The sequence below is a fragment of the Lonchura striata genome, chromosome 1A (assembly GCF_050655825.1).
Source record: "Lonchura striata isolate lonStrDom1 chromosome 1A, ASM5065582v1, whole genome shotgun sequence".
NCBI classification, from domain to species: domain Eukaryota; kingdom Metazoa; phylum Chordata; class Aves; order Passeriformes; family Estrildidae; genus Lonchura; species Lonchura striata.
Window position 1 is genome coordinate 55115784 of NC_140741.1, and position 18185 is coordinate 55133968.

General features: G+C 36.4%; 1 protein-coding gene across 7 annotated transcripts in view; it reads right to left on the reverse strand.

Moving 5' to 3' along the window:
- Positions 1 to 6131: 6131 nt before the first annotated feature.
- KITLG (KIT ligand) overlaps positions 6132 to 18185 on the reverse strand; it is a 56846-nt gene continuing 44792 nt past the window's right edge. For all 7 annotated transcript variants that reach the window (XM_085570198.1, XM_085570197.1, XM_021528019.4 and 4 more), the window contains 4 exons: positions 13496 to 13605; positions 12893 to 12969; positions 11375 to 11458; positions 6132 to 10154 (listed from right to left, as the gene is read on the reverse strand). In XM_085570198.1, coding sequence (XP_085426324.1) covers positions 11419 to 11458; positions 12893 to 12969; positions 13496 to 13605 — 227 coding nt within the window. In that variant the 3' untranslated portion in view covers positions 6132 to 10154; positions 11375 to 11418. The remainder of the gene's footprint in view (positions 10155 to 11374; positions 11459 to 12892; positions 12970 to 13495; positions 13606 to 18185) is intronic.

The following is an 18185-nucleotide window of genomic DNA, read 5'->3' on the forward strand; positions in this document are numbered from 1 at the left end:
CAGAAAAGATATCTTGCAGTCTTCAAAGAAAAAACACTTGTGTCCTTTTGCTGCTACTTCCTCAAACATATTTTTACATTTGCACAAAAAGTAACATCTTATCAAGTAGATGGCATGTTCTGATATTCCAAATGCTTTATTTAATTGCTAAAATCAAAAGATGCTTGCCTCTGTGTGCTGCAAATGAACTTTGCCCTTACCAGAGCACTGTTATCACTTTTTAGAACCACACAGAAAAGTTTGAAGTGGAAATTATATATTTTTTTTTACATAATGACATTTTAATACTTTCCGCATAGTAAAACTGCTCTCTTATCACTTTCAATTCAGAGTAAAAGGTTATTTGCAATGTTAAATGTACATTATAAATTGGCAGATTGAATTCAGGAATCCCTGTGTGAAATTCCATGGTTTATATGCAAGTGTTTAATATAACTAACTAGTAAATATGAATTAATAATTTGCTATGATCATTTATGATTATTCCGCCCTCCAAAGAAGTTAAAGATTTCCAGAACCTGGAAGTAATTTTGTCTAAAAAATAAATGACATTCATACCTCCAAAACTTAATCTCTTGTGTGCATAGCTGCTGTATATGACTTATTTATTTGATGGGGTTTTTTTAAGCTTTTAGATTGCATTCTGTCACTATTTACAGAGCTAGACAGTGGAATTTAAAAATTACCATTTTTGTAAGTGCTACTTAATTTTTCTGCTGATATACAGTTTCTCAGAGATATTTAATTTTCTAATGTAGAAACGTCAAAGTTTCCAGTTTATTTTTAAGCCACTGTCATGATATTTAAATATGATATTTACAAAACCATCGGAATTTGACAATAATCTTGGTCTGCATTCAGTCATACTGACTTTCTGCATTGTTGCTTATCTTTACAATGTCTTTACAAATTGTGCTTTTATTTTGCTTCTTTCACTTTTAATATTGGGCATGAGGGACCTGCTCCCCATCCCACTCCAGCACACAAGGAGAATATATATCTCCTATTACTCAATAGCTAAATCCTTAAATAATTTGTCTGTGAATGAGGGAAAATGAAATAAAGGGCTTCTCAATACACTGCTCACCAAGCTGGGTACATGGCCATGCTTCTCTCTCCCTTTGAATCTGGGTTGCTGTGCAAAATATAGTGCGGTACTCCTGAGACCAGGGTGGATGGAAGTCAAGGACTGGCACTGCATGGCTTCCCACAGCTTGTGGAGCAGCCCTGCTGTTGTGGTGTGAAGAAGCAGTGGACAATGTTGCCCTCCAAGGAAATATACCTTTGTGTCTGACTGATCAGAACATGCAAAGCTGGCCTAGAAGTCCATAAGGAGGTACAGAAGGTGCCTTTGTAATGGGTGCATTACATGTCTTTTGTCTAAAACATGTGCTGCTCCTCAGCCTTGATCAACACAGCAAGATTTGGTAATGGACATGGAGCTTTGGGTGGGAAGAGCATATAGTTTGAGTTGACCCATGGTTGGATAGGCAAGGGCCACAGGAGGTGGTGGGGATGCAGCAAGATGAAACCTGGCAAAATGGCTGCAGGCTATGGTCAGTCTGAGTAACATCAACACAAGGGTCACCAGAAGGAAAGGTCAGACTTCAGTCAGTTTAGTCAGTCTGTTCAGGAAGTTTTATCAGCAGGAACCCTATGAGAGAAGACTGTACGAAGAAGCATCTGATAAAATTTACTAACTCTTGCTATCTTAAAATCTGATGGGCAAATATTTTTAGAGGAAAATAGGGTTGACATATTTATTCAGCATAAACTGTTTGTTCCTCTGAGGAAAACTGTGGGAATTTTTGTGCTTGCAGCTGGCATGCATACTGCTGTGCAGTGCAGTTTGCGGTCACACTAGAAGTACCCCAGTTATAGCTGACCCCAGAAGTCTAATCTTTTGCTAAACATTTTGAAGTGTTTTCTTCCTAAATCCTAACCCAATTGTTTACTGTCTGCATAAAAACTGCTAATGGTAGGGCTGCTAACTGCAACCAGGATACATGATGCTTTAATTGCAGAGTATGACTCAACAGGAGAGCACTGGGAGTCTGGGTGGGGGCTGAAGGAGGGAGTGGATAATAACAGGACACAAAGGTGTGTATATGCTAGAGAGAAAACCTGAGGCTTTGCTGAGTTTCCAGTTATAATCCAGGTTCAAATACAAAAGACCAGTTATGCAACCCTGAAACAGATTTTTGGCTCTCAATGAAATAACGTTGGTGGCCTATATGGAAATATAGATGGATTCATCACCTGAACCCCCAGGGAACATGGTAGGTGTGTGTGGTTCTGGCACAGACAGTCATGGATCAGGAAGGGCGATGGTGCTGAGCTGCCAAAGGCTGGGGAACACAGCACAGCGTGGGATGCCCAGTGAACCTTTTGATCAGTGCATGGAACTTGGCAATCCTGACACTCGGTCTTGCCAAGGGTTGGATTTGTGAAGAGATTCTGTGATATGCAGCCATTCCTTCAGGGTATATGATTGAAGTTCATGGCAATTACCTGATTTGCTAAAAAAATTTGCTACATTGAAGCACCACCTCCTCCTTCACTCCCACCAGCACCCCTCGTCCCGCACATGTACACACTACATTACAGGTACATTAGGATGCCCACTTAAACTTTGCTATGTAGCACTGATTGTAGCACAAATTTCTATCTGAAATGCAGTGAGTACCCAATTATAGTGCTTAATAGCATTCTTCATTCCCACAACTCTTTGTTTGATACAAAGGTTAGAACATTAAAATATCATCATGAAAACACAGTGCTTACTGACTGAGGCAATTGGATTCTTCTGGAACAAGACTTAACAGCAAACTGCCAAATGGTGCCACCATGTCAATAAGATACTTTCTTCTCAACTTCTGGTAAAGGAATAATTACCTCTAAGAACTCATTGCTTTATTCTTAGGGATGATATTTAAAAGATTTAGGTGCTATGCCTCTGCCTTCATTGATGCTATTAATTGGTTTTGAGACACATCCCCATTTTTGTCATTTCTAAAGGTGAAGGCTGTTCTGTGTTTTGTTAATGATGACAGCACTGCTGAGAAAAAGGAAGGTCTAAAATATTTGACATTAAGAACATGACAGATTAAATAACCTGGGGGGTCCTAATAATCATCATTCACAATGTAGGAGATGACAAGGGGAAATTTCTAAGATGACATTTTGTCACTTCTGGTAGTCACTTAAAATGACAAAAGCTATACATTCTGCTCTGCAGCTTCTTTACTCTAATTGGGCCAATTTTGCTATCATGCTATTATCCTGTGGAGCAGAACTGGTGACAAACAAAGAGGCTTTTGTGATCTCAGCTGAATATTCTTCCATGAGCTCAAGAAAATATCTTGCCAAAAAAGATTGAAAATTGTCCCTGCATTTTGTGACTGGCCAGAAGCCTAAGGCTCATGTTTGCCTGGAAAAAGTCTCATCTGTATTTTTAGTACCTGCTTGCTTGTGGTGGAATTTTGCAGAAGGGGCCACAAGTCAGAGGAACTGACTGCCTGACTGACTTCCAAATCACATTTGGAATTTTTCCTGTTATGTGAAATAACTTACATTGGGATGTGGCATGGGAAAAAGAGGGTTAAACTTCTCTTCCTCACTCTGCAATTTCGGCAGTCTGCATTTATTTAACCATATTTTCCACTATGCACCATCACATAATAATTCCTTTTAAGTATGTAATGACATAAAAGTTGATTGTGTTAGCACATGCTTCTTTGTAGCTATTGGGAAACTTAATCCATTTTAAAAACGTTTGACCTTTGGGAGAAAAATAGTCATAAACAGCTACATGAAGAGTAGTAAAGAAGTGGTTCTATAAGCTGTTAATGTAGTGTGAAATCCTGAAACAACACATCTTGTTAAGATGAAAACATATTATTTATTATCATTCAGAAGCTTTGGGCAAAAATATGTTTAGTAACACACATTTGTTAACATGGAATAAAATTACACTGGAGTGTAGCATGGAGTGTATGTGGAGTGGGCATATATCCAGCTCATCTAAAATACAGTCATTTCATGGTAGTGTTAAGCTGCTAAAACATATTGTTATCAAGAAAAAGTTGTTTATTATAATAAGCATTGTTTTTCTGCATGACAGAAGTTGGAAAATGTCATTATTAATGCTGTCCATGATTTGGACAAAGATAGCCTTTGTTTCCATCTACTGAATGACATATTTATATTCATTGTTTTGGAGAAACTAGAATTGGAAAACTGAAGGTAAATATTTCTCTCAATCCTTTAGCACATTTAAGCTTGCAGGGTTCAGATTAAGCAGTGATGGTAGTGTGTAGTTAGTCAGTATTATGTAAGGCACCAAACATTGTAAAATAGACTACCAAAAATACTATGGTGGTGTCTATTTGGTGGAAGAGCTGCACATTTTCCCAGACCTTCCCTCTTGCCCTTTACTCCATCTGCATATGCTACAATTCATAGAATCATACATTAGTTTGGCTTGGAGAAGTCCTTTATAGAAAATCTAGAACAGCCCCCTGAAATGAGCAGGGACACCTTCAACTAGATCAGTTTGCTCTGAGTTCTATTCAACCTGACCTTCAATGTTTCCAGGGAACCTCTCTGGACAACCTGTTCCAGTATTTTACCTTTCTTACTGTAGAAAATTCCTTCTTTATGTCTAGTCTGAATCTATCATCTTTTGGTTTACAACCATTGCCCTTTGTCCTATTGTAATGATTCCTACTAAAAAAGTCACCATCTTTCTTGTAAGCCCTCTCTAAGTACTAGAAGGCTGCCATAAGATCTCCCCAGACCCTTCTCTTCTCCAAGACAATTAGCCCCAACTCTCTCACCCTTTCTTCACAGGGACATATTTCATCCCCCTAACCATTTTTGTGTCCCTCTTCTGGACTCTCTAACAGGCCCATGCCTCTTGTGTGCTGGGCCCCCAGAGATGGATGCAATACTTGAGGTGGCGTGTCACTAGAATGGAGCAGAGCAGAGGGCCAGAGTCACTTCCCTCAACCTGCTGGCCATGCTTCCCATTTATGCAGCTTGAGGTACATTTGGGACCACTCATCTTGGTGTTGTCTGTAAACATGGTGAGGGAGCACTTGGTCCCACTGGCTGTGGCATTGATGAAGGTATTAAACACTACCCTTTGCAATACAGACCTTTGAAGGACACTCCTCACCAATCTCCATCTGGACATTGAACCAAATTATGTTACCAGCTCTTGACTTCAGCAAGAGTTGCTTTGTTAGCTGAGAGTCCTCACATCTCATTTTTAAGTACCCCACTGTTATTTCTGCCTTCCTGAAATTCCAGGTCAAATTGGAGTTTTTGTTGCATTAATGCAGCTTGCTCATGAAGTACACTCATTTCCAGCTCTGCAGCTACATGGTGCTCATGGAGCCTTAGCTGAACCGAATGCCATCCTACTGCTGACCCACCTGAGCCACCAGTGCTGCTCCTCAGGGCATGACTCCTGCTACACCATCAGTGATGGCTGTTTCATGGTCTTCTTCAAGCCATCAGCTTTGCACTTCTGGCTGTGTCCAGATTAGCAGCCACAGCTTTAATTCATATCTATACCCCAAGTTCTGGTATCTCCAAATTCTGTTCCTCTGTATCCTGTTAACCCTGCTCTACTCTTCCTCATCAGTCCTGTCTCTACCTTATTCTTATTTATAAATCCCTCTGTATCGGACTACTGCAATTTCCCCTCTGTCTTCCAAGGCTCATTAATGCTCTCTGAGGCAGGCTGAAAGTCTCAGCAGGTTTACCTCTTCGTCTTTAGCTGTCATCTTTTCATTCTCTCTCAGGAATGGAGAGGTGCCAGAGCTCCCTGAGAAGCTCAGTTTTTTCTTCCCAAACTCATCCCATCCCACACTTCTTACAGAAAAGCCACATTAAACTGCTGAAAACTTAAAGGAAGGATGACATCCTTACCAGGATAAGCTCTGGTTTCTACTGAAAGATCCTGGTAAATACTACTACCTGCAAAAGAAGTGCATCATCATGAAATGTCTGCATCAAGTGAAGGAGTCCGCATCAAGTAGCATATGTTCTGACAGAGAATTCTTTCAGATTATGACAGGACTTAAAAATGTCTTAACTGGGACTGACACAATGCAATATATTAATTATTTGACAGTGCATAATATCTTTATTTAGAACAATAAAGCATATATATATAATGTAATTTCCAAATCTGAACTGGTATAAAAAGGGATCTGGGAAAACATCTATCTTTAAGAGGACACATATGTACATACACATCACATTTTTATAAACTTTGTTGATTACTTTCAGTCAGAATGTAACTATGCAAAACTGTGCTGACATTTACACTGAAATAAATGAATTTGCCCATAATGCAACCAGCAAACATCTGTGTCTCTATCACTAAAGAGTCTGAAGTTTCCACGTTCCATTAATTTGATAACAAAATAGCAACATGCCACCATTACTGTAAATCTGCATTTAAGACAGTTGAATCAGATTCACGAATTGAAAAATGTTGGATAAATCTTAAATATAAATTAAACTCAAAATATCAGTATTTTATGTGTACTGTTAAATTTTCAAATTAATAATTCTGTTTGGTGTACTGAACAGTTTCAGCATATTATGTAGAGCAACAGAGAAAACAGAGCTGCTGCAGTTGAGAATCTAAAACATGTGCAGGTTGTACACATACTTCATAGTAAAGCACATTTTGTATGCTTATAAAATGACCTCGTGATGAAATAAGTACCATGAATTCACTCAAGTAAACACATATCTAAAGTAGAACAGTTACTCAGTATAAGACTATCTCCTTTTTTATTCTCACAAGGCCACTAGTAATTGCATGCAAAGTTCAACTATTTCAAAGGAAACCTAAAAATGTTACATTTCTCACCAAACCACAGATATCCAAAAGCCAAATTTGGTTGACTTTTATACAGAAAATAAAACATCCCTTTTTTCCCTAGTTTTATTCTAAGAGGGAGTGTCTTGCTTTTCCAACTGTGTTAATGCATGGGCTCTGTCTACCCAAAAAGACTGAAAAACTGATCACTCTTTAGAAGTTAAGACGTGATTAAAGGTCTATTTCTGCCACCCCAGCTCCAACTGAAGAGTACATTACTCTATTTCCATTGATTTCAAAGATGTTTCACAAGTCAGTAGTCTTTCAGAATCTCACTATATCCAAAGTAAAGATCTCCTCAGTGGGCACAGAAAGTTTTCAGTAAATTCATGATGCCACTTCAAAGTGACCTGCCACCTAGTGTATCCTTGAGTGTCCAAAAATCTCCTGATTTTCAAAAGGATTGAAAACACCCAATCAGATCTGTCTTGTGTTCAGATCAAGGTGAGAGCAAAGAATGGGAAAACCATGTGGTCCAACAGCAGTTCTGCTACTTCAGGTGTCATGACTTTTGTGCACATTAAAAGAACAATGTTTGTGATGTGAAGGTCAAAAGTATACATGAACTTTCTTTCTGTTCTTATATAACTTTAAATTTACCTTGCTACACAGAAGATATTAAAGTGTCTGACATTATTTGAAAGTGACTTACTTTAAGATGTTGCTCCTGGAAAGTGAATATTTTGTCATAGTCAATTTTTATTTATGTTTCAATTCATCACTGATATTTTCTATAGTATTGTAGATTAAGAAGCCTAAAAATTATCATGCTTTGGAATATCAAAGTATAATTTGGCGCACACCAATGTGACCCAAATTAAATGTTATTGAGTATTTGATTTTCTGGAAAGAATGCATTTAGAAAAATGAACATTTTCTATCAACAAAGAACGTTAACAAATATAAGATATTTGTTTTACTGAAGCTAAGGGAAAAAACCCAAACCCTCAAATGCATAAGCTAGCCTCAAGAGCACATTGTATGAAGTATTTAAGGTTTTCGTACAATGTGTAAGGATAATTGCTTCCATTTAGTGTGGATACTTTTCCATTCAGTCAAAACCAATACACAGTTATTGTCTGTATTACCAATAAGGTGCAAATTTCCATTAAGTCATGCTGACATTTCTTTTAGGGAACATCTTAAAAAAGTTTGAAACTCAAAGTCTGAGGGCCTTGTGAGTAAAAAACTACATAGAGTCAAAGGAGACTCAGCTCCTATATAGGGAATTGCATTGTTTGAGGAATGCACTTGCTTTTTAGAAGTGATTAGCAACCCTGGTTATTAACTGGTCAGTGCTCCAGCATCTTCAGAATAAACGTGAAGGCCTAATTCTGACACTAAGCTTCTTCAGATCTAGTCTAAGAGAAGTAACTCAGGTAATGCAAACCACAAAGTTCTAATATCCTTAATGAACTATGCTAATTTATACCAGCTGAGTAGAATTTGAAGACCCTTTTCTGACAAACAGCAAGTGCAAAAAGGGCCTGAGTATTATAACAATTCCGCATGCTCAAATCCTTCCATCAGTGAATTCATAAGAAATTGCAACCTTATTTCAGAAAGGTCAAAATTCCACACAATGCAGCTACATTCCACATCATCAAGTATGTTAAGATTCTGATATTTTTTTCTTTTCACAAGTCTGAAAGACAGTTTTACCAATACACACACACACACAAATGTACCCACATACATACATATATATTATATGTATGACATATTCTTTTTATGCATGGTTCTCAGAAAATTGAGCAGAAGATTAAAACTTCCACAAGGACTCTTAAAAAATTTAGTGACTAAATATTTTAAGGAGAACTCCAACTTTATGCAAAACTTTAAAAGAGTTGGTGGGTTTTCTGTTTTGGTTTTTTGTTTGTTTGTTTTTTTTAAGTTTTTAAGTTATTTAAACTAAAAGTCTTGCTGACCTGGTCAATAGCATGATAGGTGACAATTTGTCACCTCATGTGAGCCTTTACCATTTACCCTTCTGAATTACAACCCCTAATACAGGCAAATAATTCATACAGATTATCTGGGAAGAGACAAGATGAAAAGATGCACAACTACATTTGTAACTTTTATCATGGTATTTTTAGGATTTACTTAAAAATGCACATCTGTACATCAGTCTTGTTCATATTCCATGGATACTGTAACAGTAATAGTTGTAGAAGACAGGTGGGAAACAAAGCCTTTCTCTTTTGTTTCAAAAGAATTAACTTTCAAGAGTGGAGAATGCCAGGATATTAAAGCTCATTAATCACTTAAAAACACAATGCAAACATTAATTACAGCTGATGTAAGTAAAAGCTAAATACACTCTCAGGATCTTTCAGATTTTCTATGCTATACATTTACAGACAAGGTATAAATGGCATGCATTTAAAATGCATTCAGAATTTAAAATGCATTTCATGGGTTTGTCTTTATTGTGATGCTTGAACGCAATTCAGACTCTTTATTTTGCCTTAGCAGGACTGGAAATTTCACCAGTGTTCACATACCCAGCAGTTACATTTAATTCTTCGAAGCTCCATGAGGTGCATTCACCTCCTGTTTACTTTGTCTTCATCCAGTATTTGGTTCTCCTGAACAGAGACCACCAACGCTGATGAATTCTTGAGGCTTTCTGGGGTGGGCAACCAGCCACCTGGCACCCGATAGAGACCACGTGTTGCTGTACACACAGCCTTTGACAGCCATAAACACAGCTCCTTATAAGTCTAAGTCTAGAACACGAGCTCAGGGCATGACTTTGCTTTCAAGTTTTATATACAATATTGAAGAGTATGTTATCTGTATCCATTTCTGTGTTTTCTGTCAGTTCAGAGACCTTCATCTGAAGACATCAATTTAAGGTAGAGGACACAGAATTTAAATTAAGGATGCAAAGGTATTTATGACTTGCAATGATTACACACTGTTGGAGGCATTTGAAAGATGCTTTTTTGTTCAGGACATACCTTTGCCACAGTCAGCTGAAAGTATTAATGCAGTTAAAAAACCTCAAATGTCACACAAGGTAGATATTCACATAAGATATAGTCCTGCTAAGTGCACACTCTTCTTGTCATTGTTCAATTCAGTGTTGGTTTCACAGTAACAAACACAAATTGTCCTCATTTCTGTATCTTGTCTGTGGAGTCATGGGCAGCAACAACAGATGCAGACTCAGTCTGTCACTCCAGAAGGAATACGGATGTGCTTAAAGCTGCTTCATTTATGAAGCGAACATGAAACTGTTACCTGCCTGAAGAGAAAAACAGAAATTCTGATTTTGCTGATTAGTTTTCCTTTCTGTAGTCTTCCTTTCGTTTCAGTAGATCTTTTCACAAATATACAACATATTTTTTTCTTATAATTTTAAAAATAAATTTAATGACACTTGCATAGGGATTTCTTTACTCAGAAGGAGAAATGTTATAAGATGTACTTTCCTGATGCAAGAACACACTTGCCTGCAAAAGTTCATTTATGTCATCTAAGGTAATGGAACCATTGTCATGTTTTACATAACTGTTTGGGCATTTTGGTATTGGCAATCTCTGGCAGCAAACTTTCCTTTGAAATCATCTTGAGTTTACGTCTTTGGAAAAATGGAAACTGAGTTTACATCTTTGGAAAAATGGAACAACTTGTCCAATGCAGTGACAACTTTGCTTCTCAATGAGCACATAGTAGAAAAAAGCAGTTAAGGAGAATGAAAAACCTCTCAAGTTGTAGCTAACTGAATCATATCAAACACCTGAGAGCAACTGTTACAGGATGAACTGCAAAACTGAGATTGCCTGTTACGGTCTTACACCGCTCTTTCCACTCATGATAAAAAATGAAGAGTTCAGCACTGTCTGGATTTTCCAGACTCTTACACAGATGCCATAGCTTAAATACAGCACAATTTCTGTGGTAAGAAGCCTCTTGCATTAGGTGCTGCTCTGCAAAGGACAGCTGGCACTGAGAAACCTCACTCACCTTTGCTGCCCACTCCTACCTACAAAAGCAAGACTGATGTATCTGATAAGGCTACAGAGACTACAGAAATGTGCTGACTAAGCTACAATTATAGAAAAGCTCAGCTCTAATTGGCCTGTTCTCCTACACTCACTTGCTAATTTTCCCAGATTGTATTTTTTAGTTCACATTTATTTGAAACAGTAGTATAACAGCTGAAGGCTTCTCTGTGTCAACTCTAACACCAAAAAAAGAGAAGCAGTAGCTGTCCTTTTTTATGGACTTCTTGTAAATCTCATTTTGAAGCATTCAAGTTAAAAATCAAAATCAAAGGTCCATATTAATGATACAGGATTAATTAAATTAGCTGCTAAAGATCTTATATATTTACTAAATGCTAAATGAAATGACTGATAGCAATATTTCTTTTCTTCCTGAAAATGGACTCTGAATCACTTCATATTGAAGCAGCCGAAAGTATTTAAGTCTATGGTAAAACTCCTACCATAACCGACTTACCAGTACATGAAACAGTAACAGTGTTGAGAGAGAAAAAGCAACAGCTACACTTGTAGATGTTCCTTTTCTTTTTGCTGCAACATACTGAAAAAAAAAAAGGTACTTTATTGCTATAGTAATAGCCTTCAAAGGAAATAGAATAGAAGGGCTTATAAATTAGTTAAAATTTAAAAAAATGAGCCCAAAAATTATAATTTTTGTTTGATATTAATTCTTCCTACTTATAGATGAATATTCCTAATTTCTCGGGGAGGACAAATTTGCAATAGTCATTTATGCCATGTATGCCAAAACACATGCCATGTATTTATGAAGACATCTGATAGAGAGTGCAATTTGGTTCAAGTTCCTGGAAATGCCCTCTCCTGCATTTAACTGTGCCATCTTTTCTTCATATTAAAAATGTTTTGTATTTTCTGTGAAGTTAAAAGGAAGATATATGTTCCATTTCACAGTTTTAACACCTATGAGGATGATGTGCATAATGAGTTATTTATAGGAACTAATATACTTGGTGAAAAGAACACACAGCCTTCCATTCTATATACTGTATATGAAGAAAATTTGTTTAAAGTATTTATTACTTTAGCAAATCTAAACACAGAAAAATTCACCTCCTGTGACCAAACTGCTAGATTAGTACCTTGCCTATTTGTCCCTTCACCAATGGCAACAGCAGGCATTTTACACAGTGTGAGAAAACTACAGGCCAAGTCCTTCTGCCACCTGCATCAGATATTTCACTAAATCATAGTTAAAATCTGATCAAACATCATTAAATATGAAATTAAACAATACTCTCAAAATGCTTTAGCATGGACTATTCTTTCTTAAAATGTTCCTAAGTCCTTTCCTGGATTTCACAGAGTTTCTTGCCAATGTCCAAGGAACTTCAAAACCTTGAACTGTTATTTCTAAAGTATTTTTGATTTGCTGAGAATCAGGTAAAGCAGTGTATAAGTAGGAAGAGAGATGTGAATAATTTCAGGATGACCTTAAGAAGTAATTAGCATTTGAATGAGTTCTCATTAACTTTCCACAAATATTGAAAAAAAACCACAACAGAAAACAGTACCCTAGGGAATGTAAAAAAGAGAAAGAACATAAAAATATTATTGTAAAAGGTACTTAAAAGTATTTAGGAGCAGAACCAGAAAGACATTGCCTTCTATTTATTTCTGTAACTTCAACTTAGCTTTACAACACACTGCAAATAACAACATTTACTTCATTTTGTTGGTTTTCCTATAGATCTCAGCAATCCTTTCTCACAGTGGGAATAAAGACAGAGAAAATAATGTCCCCATAATAAAATGCTGTATTTAGAACTATCCTCCATATCAATTTCTATGTTTAAACAAGAAAGGCCTTTAAATTGCACACCCTAAGCACACATTTTACTTCTGCATCAAGACCTTGTGTTTGGGGTTTTTTATTTTTGTCACACAGCTAAACAGTAAGTAGTTTCCAGAGATAAAATTACATCTGTAAATACAAATTTTAAGTGAAACAATATACCTTATCTCATTTTCCTCTTGATAGTCACGACACTGTGTAGTTTCATCACTTTCTGGTCTGGATTTGGGATGTATTTTCTAGGAAGAAAATGCACTAAATATAAATATTCTAAAGCTATAATATTCTAAAAGTATAAATATTCTAAAACTTTCTTTAGTAACTAAACAATTGTATGTTTCAATTTGTCTCTGATGTTAAATATCAAAGTCATCTTGCAAAATGTAGGCCAAACCTTGTCCTCTAATAGAGATCTACTACAGATATAAATTTTACTATTGAAATTTTTGTATAGTAGGCAGGGGCATAGGGGCCAAAAGCAAAAAAAAATCCTTTCTTAATATGCAATAGGAGAAATGGAAAATTGGGTGAGTCACACAATTTTTGTTTCCAATTAGAGAATGATCATGCTGATAAAACAGGATTTGAACTTTGATGGTAGAATTCAAGAATTTGACACTCAGATTTACATCTGCAAGTCACAGTTAAGTGAAAATCAAAAGAGGTATCTTTTGCTTTCAAATACAGAATGGGTTCTCTTCCCATTTCCCCACAGCTAAGAAATGCAGCATCACTATGTAAACAATTATATGTAGTATCTCTTACCTTCCAGTATATGGCTCCCAAAATAAAGCCAATAAGGAGAGACAGCAATGATGCCAGTGCTATGCTGATCCCTTGCAGGCTGGAGCTGCTGATGAAGCCAAGTGCTTCTTCTGTAATTAAAGATACTCTCATTAGTAAAGACAGATTTATAGCAGAAAACTATCTTCAGGGCAACACTATTAGCAAGAGCACTTTCATGCACCACCTACATAACAGCATTTTAAATAGCAGAACAGATACTTCAAAGTGCAATGTACATGAGATGCACTTCATACAAAATCTTACATGAAATTTTTGACCACAAGGATGCTCCAGCCACTTCTGAAATAATAGTATTGAAAAGTACCAACATCAATTCTCTTTTTGCCATTTGTACAGAATTATCTCTCTCTCACACTTCAAAGTTTCGGATTTCTTAATTTTTGTAGGTCTTACTTTGAAACACAAAGCAATTATTTGGAAAAGAATATATGTCAATTCGTGCATTTGCATTATTTTCATCAGACAGCTTCCACTGACTGCAGGCACTTTGCCTTGCCACTAATCAATAACCAACACAAGGGCTCTCAGGGGAAGTTAATTGAACAGAATAAGCCTGATCATTTCCAAAGCTTCCTGGAAAGGTACCGCTGACTTCAGCACGATCACACCCTTCTACCTTGAAGTTTAACTCTGTGTTATTTGGTTATAACCATTTCTTTATAGCTTTCAACGTTTTGTATAAAAGAGTACCAATTCTAATCTTTTATGTATACAAACAATTCCATTGCCCTCACTGGGAGCTGCATGCATGCTGAGACTAAAATTTGTCCCTTGAGTTATTTCATCAGGAGCAGGATGTGGAAAGTCCAACAGAGTCACCTGGGGACCCTCCCTCTAAAATGCAAAGTGAACTTCAGCAGACTGGTATTTTAGATGTTGTCCACTGGATGTTTGGTTCATTTCAAAGTGGGTGTCTGCAGCTCAAATGGTGGGTGTATTGACAGATTACAGAAAAATAATCAAACTGTAAGTGCTGGATAAGTGTAGGTGATTGGATACATAGAAATGAAAATGAACTGAGAGCACTCAAAATTTGCGTGAGTCATGCAAACAGCAAATGTCTAAGCACGTACAGTATGATATTCTGGGTCAAACAACAGGTGTTTAGTACATTATTAAGCAGCCTTCAAGGAAATACATTAGTTTAGAAAGAAGTGCTCTTATAATTAACTAGCAATTCATTTTCAACTCTCAGATTTTCTTGTTGATATTTTTCAAGTTTTAGACAAATATTCTTTTTATCTCTGAAATTCAGCTGTGTTTTCTAGGCTCAATGTAGATAGAAATAACAAGACAACATGAAGTCTGTGTCTTATATATTCATATACTATATATATATATATCTGTGTCTCATACACTGTTTGCAAAGTCTAGGTTCTGACTGTAGGGGCTTGAGTTTCACTTATATCTGGTAGATTTGGCACACTAAAAGGAAACATCAGTCAAGCAGAACTGATGCCAGCTTACCATGAAAGAAATCTGTCTACAGAAGGGAAAGAAAGCAGACAAAGTTCTACAGAGGTGAACATAATCTGGAAAAGAGAGGCTATTGATTAGTCTGCCTCTTTCTGCTTAGACATTAAAGCCAAGCAGAGACATTAACTGGGGAGACATAACTTTCTAACTTTCTGTCTCAAATTAGGCACAAAGGATGTTTGCTTGCAGAATTGATCTGCAAGCAAACTGGGCAAAATCAAGTGGGTAGAGCCAGCCTGAACAACTCTAGAAATGCTCTCCTGATGTTGATTATCTAAACTGTATTCTCAGAAGAAAATTCTGATATTGCTCTTGTGCTCTAAGCAAGTAAAAAGCAATCCTTATTTGCCAAATGCCATTATTCTCAGTGAGAGACTGCTGAGTTTTATAGCTAAATTATGTAAATCATATGGGGATGGCTATGTTTTCTGGATTCCACCCCACAAAATTCAGAAAAAAATTAAAAAGTGAAGTAAAAATCAAAGGAAAGGCTCTTCAGGTCACGTACAACATAATGTGTTTGATAACATGGTAGAGTGTATAACCTCAAAACTCTCTGCCTACCCACAGTGAAGGGCAGCATGTCATGGCAAGCATGCTGTTTTTTACATGAACTGCTAGAGAAATGTTCTGCATGCAGGATAATAAGTGATAATTTTGTACCTTTGTTTTTAACAGTATTTTCCACAAACTTAATTCAATTTAAGACAACAGAAGAGACTCCATTACAATGAGGTATCTAAAACTGGAAAAATCTGATTTCTGAAAAGTTATCTCCAATGCAGATGATTCCTTAATCATCTCAGAAAACTGAAAGGAATTTATAATTATCTTTCCATGTATGGACATGCAATACAGGGATCGAGCCTAAATACAGCCCCATTTGTGACGCTCTCCTTAGCCTACCTTTTAAAAATCACAACAGATTTTCTTTTTTGCAACCTGACAGTGTATGAATTAATTTGAAATTTAAGTAATTCATAATTACCTTAAAAAGCAAGCAAAACCAGATTATTTAATTTCACTTTCAAGTCCAGAAAAAATTCTCTTGAAAGATCTGGGGAGAATGAAATGAGTCATGGCAGGCCTCTTCATGTGCCTTTTATTTATATTAAAATTTAAAACAGAACAGGCTGAAGAATTTTCAGTCTGGAGAACCTCCCAGGGACTTGTCTTAATGAAGAAAAGGGAGAGAAGGAAAGAAAGATGGCTACAGTGACCTTTTCCTCTGTTAGAAACTTTGGAGCTCTACACAGAAGGATTCTGATTCCCATCAGTTGTAAAGGCAGAGCAGGAGAAGGAATAGCAGGAACCAGGTCTACCAATAACTTTATGAACTCTTTGGGCAATGCCAGAGGAACTGAGGAACTGCTGACTCTATCCAGTAGAGTGAAAAAGGGGAGTAGATGCAGGCTAGCATCTCTCAGAGCTCTCACTCTGCATCTTGTGGAAGATTCCCTAAGGAAGTGAGCTCATTTGATGCTGATTTATGTATAGTCTTCATGGGCATTGGGATGTTAAGCTGTAAGCAAAATATATTTACATTAAAAACCACTCAGCTACACAATGAAGTTATTGAGCCACTTCCTACCTTGAGCCATGTGTGATTATGATTGAAAGCACTGGCTTCTTTTTTTTTTTTTTTTTTTTTTTTCCATATATGTCTCAAAGGAATTTCCAGTTTACCACTGCTCAGTGCCAACACAATTACCACAAGATCTTATCTGTAAAAATGCAGAGCAGCTCTCACCTGTTCATTAGGGTTTTCCATTAACTATTAAGTTAGAACAAAGGAACAAAAGCACAGAAGGCAGCACGAATTGCAATTCAGCCATGGCTGAACATTTTAAAATTATTGTGCAATTACTGAATTAAACTATGGTATTTTTTGCTTAATTAAAAAAGGAGAGCTTCTTCATAAAAACAGTTACAGACATCTCTGTGTTTACATGTTCTTTGAGCTACTCAGTACTAAATAATAGGGCTAAATTATTGTGAGGAAATTATGGACAAAAATGGAAGGAGGCACCACTGAACTCTTCATGAAATTATAAAGAACGTTATGGCACTCAATTGAAGGAGAAGTTTTAGTCACAGCTAGTAAGTTCAAGCTTTGATCAGAGCAACATGAAATTCATCTCATGGCTTCAACCACTAAGAGAAGAGATTAGACTCAAGACTTCTTGTCCTGTGTCTTCTTCTTTACATAGCAACCATCTCATCTACATTCTCTAGAAAATGTGTGGTATAGTCCTGCAGGGAAATATGAGCAAGACTGAAACTTTAACAGCTAATTGGAACTTCAGTGGATTACATTCAGGTAACATAAAGAGGAAAAAACAAAGCAGCCTAAATAAATTTGACATGGTAGCAGCGGTCTTTTGAGAATTTTATGAGAAATAAGAAAAGATCTTTCTCCTTTTGAGAAAAGATGAAGCAGAAACATGTTAAAAGTCTATATTCAATATATAAGAATGAATAAAGCACTATTAGCATTCAAAAAACAATTAGAATAATTGTTCTATTTTTCATTTATCTGGGCTAAGATTATTTGTGTATATTTAGTTAATATTCTACTCTATTATTGTAGTTTAATTTTATTGTTCTGTAAGAACAATGGAGTCATGAAATATGACTCAACAAAAGTAGCAAAAATAAAAATCCCTACCTTAGCTAATTTATATACAATTTCTATGATATTTCACAAATTATTTTATTGGATGATGCATTTCAGGTTTGTCTGGAGGGGTTCTTTTGCAAACACTGAATGTTTCTAAATGCTCTAGAAACTATTAAACTGGAAAATAACTCAAAACTGTTTAAAATTAAAGGGTTAATTTTTAAAAAATTACTGTAGTTTGTGTCTGAAGGTGCTTTTTTTGCAGGTTTCCCCTCTTCTCAATGTTTTCCTTTTTGAAATTTGAATTTAGTGGTGCTTTTCTGAGAACAGTACTGAAGCCAGGGGAATGCTATGCTGCAGAGTCTTCACAGGGGAAGTACTAAAGTTTATTCACTATTGTTCATTCCAAGAAGGTAAGGATTAACTAAAGCAAAAATTTCCTCAGCAATAAAGTAAAGAAAAAACTACGATTGGCACTAAAGGCTATTTCAGGGAAAAAGAACAGTGATGTCAATAAAGATTCTACAGCTCCCTCCCTGCAAAAAACCTGCA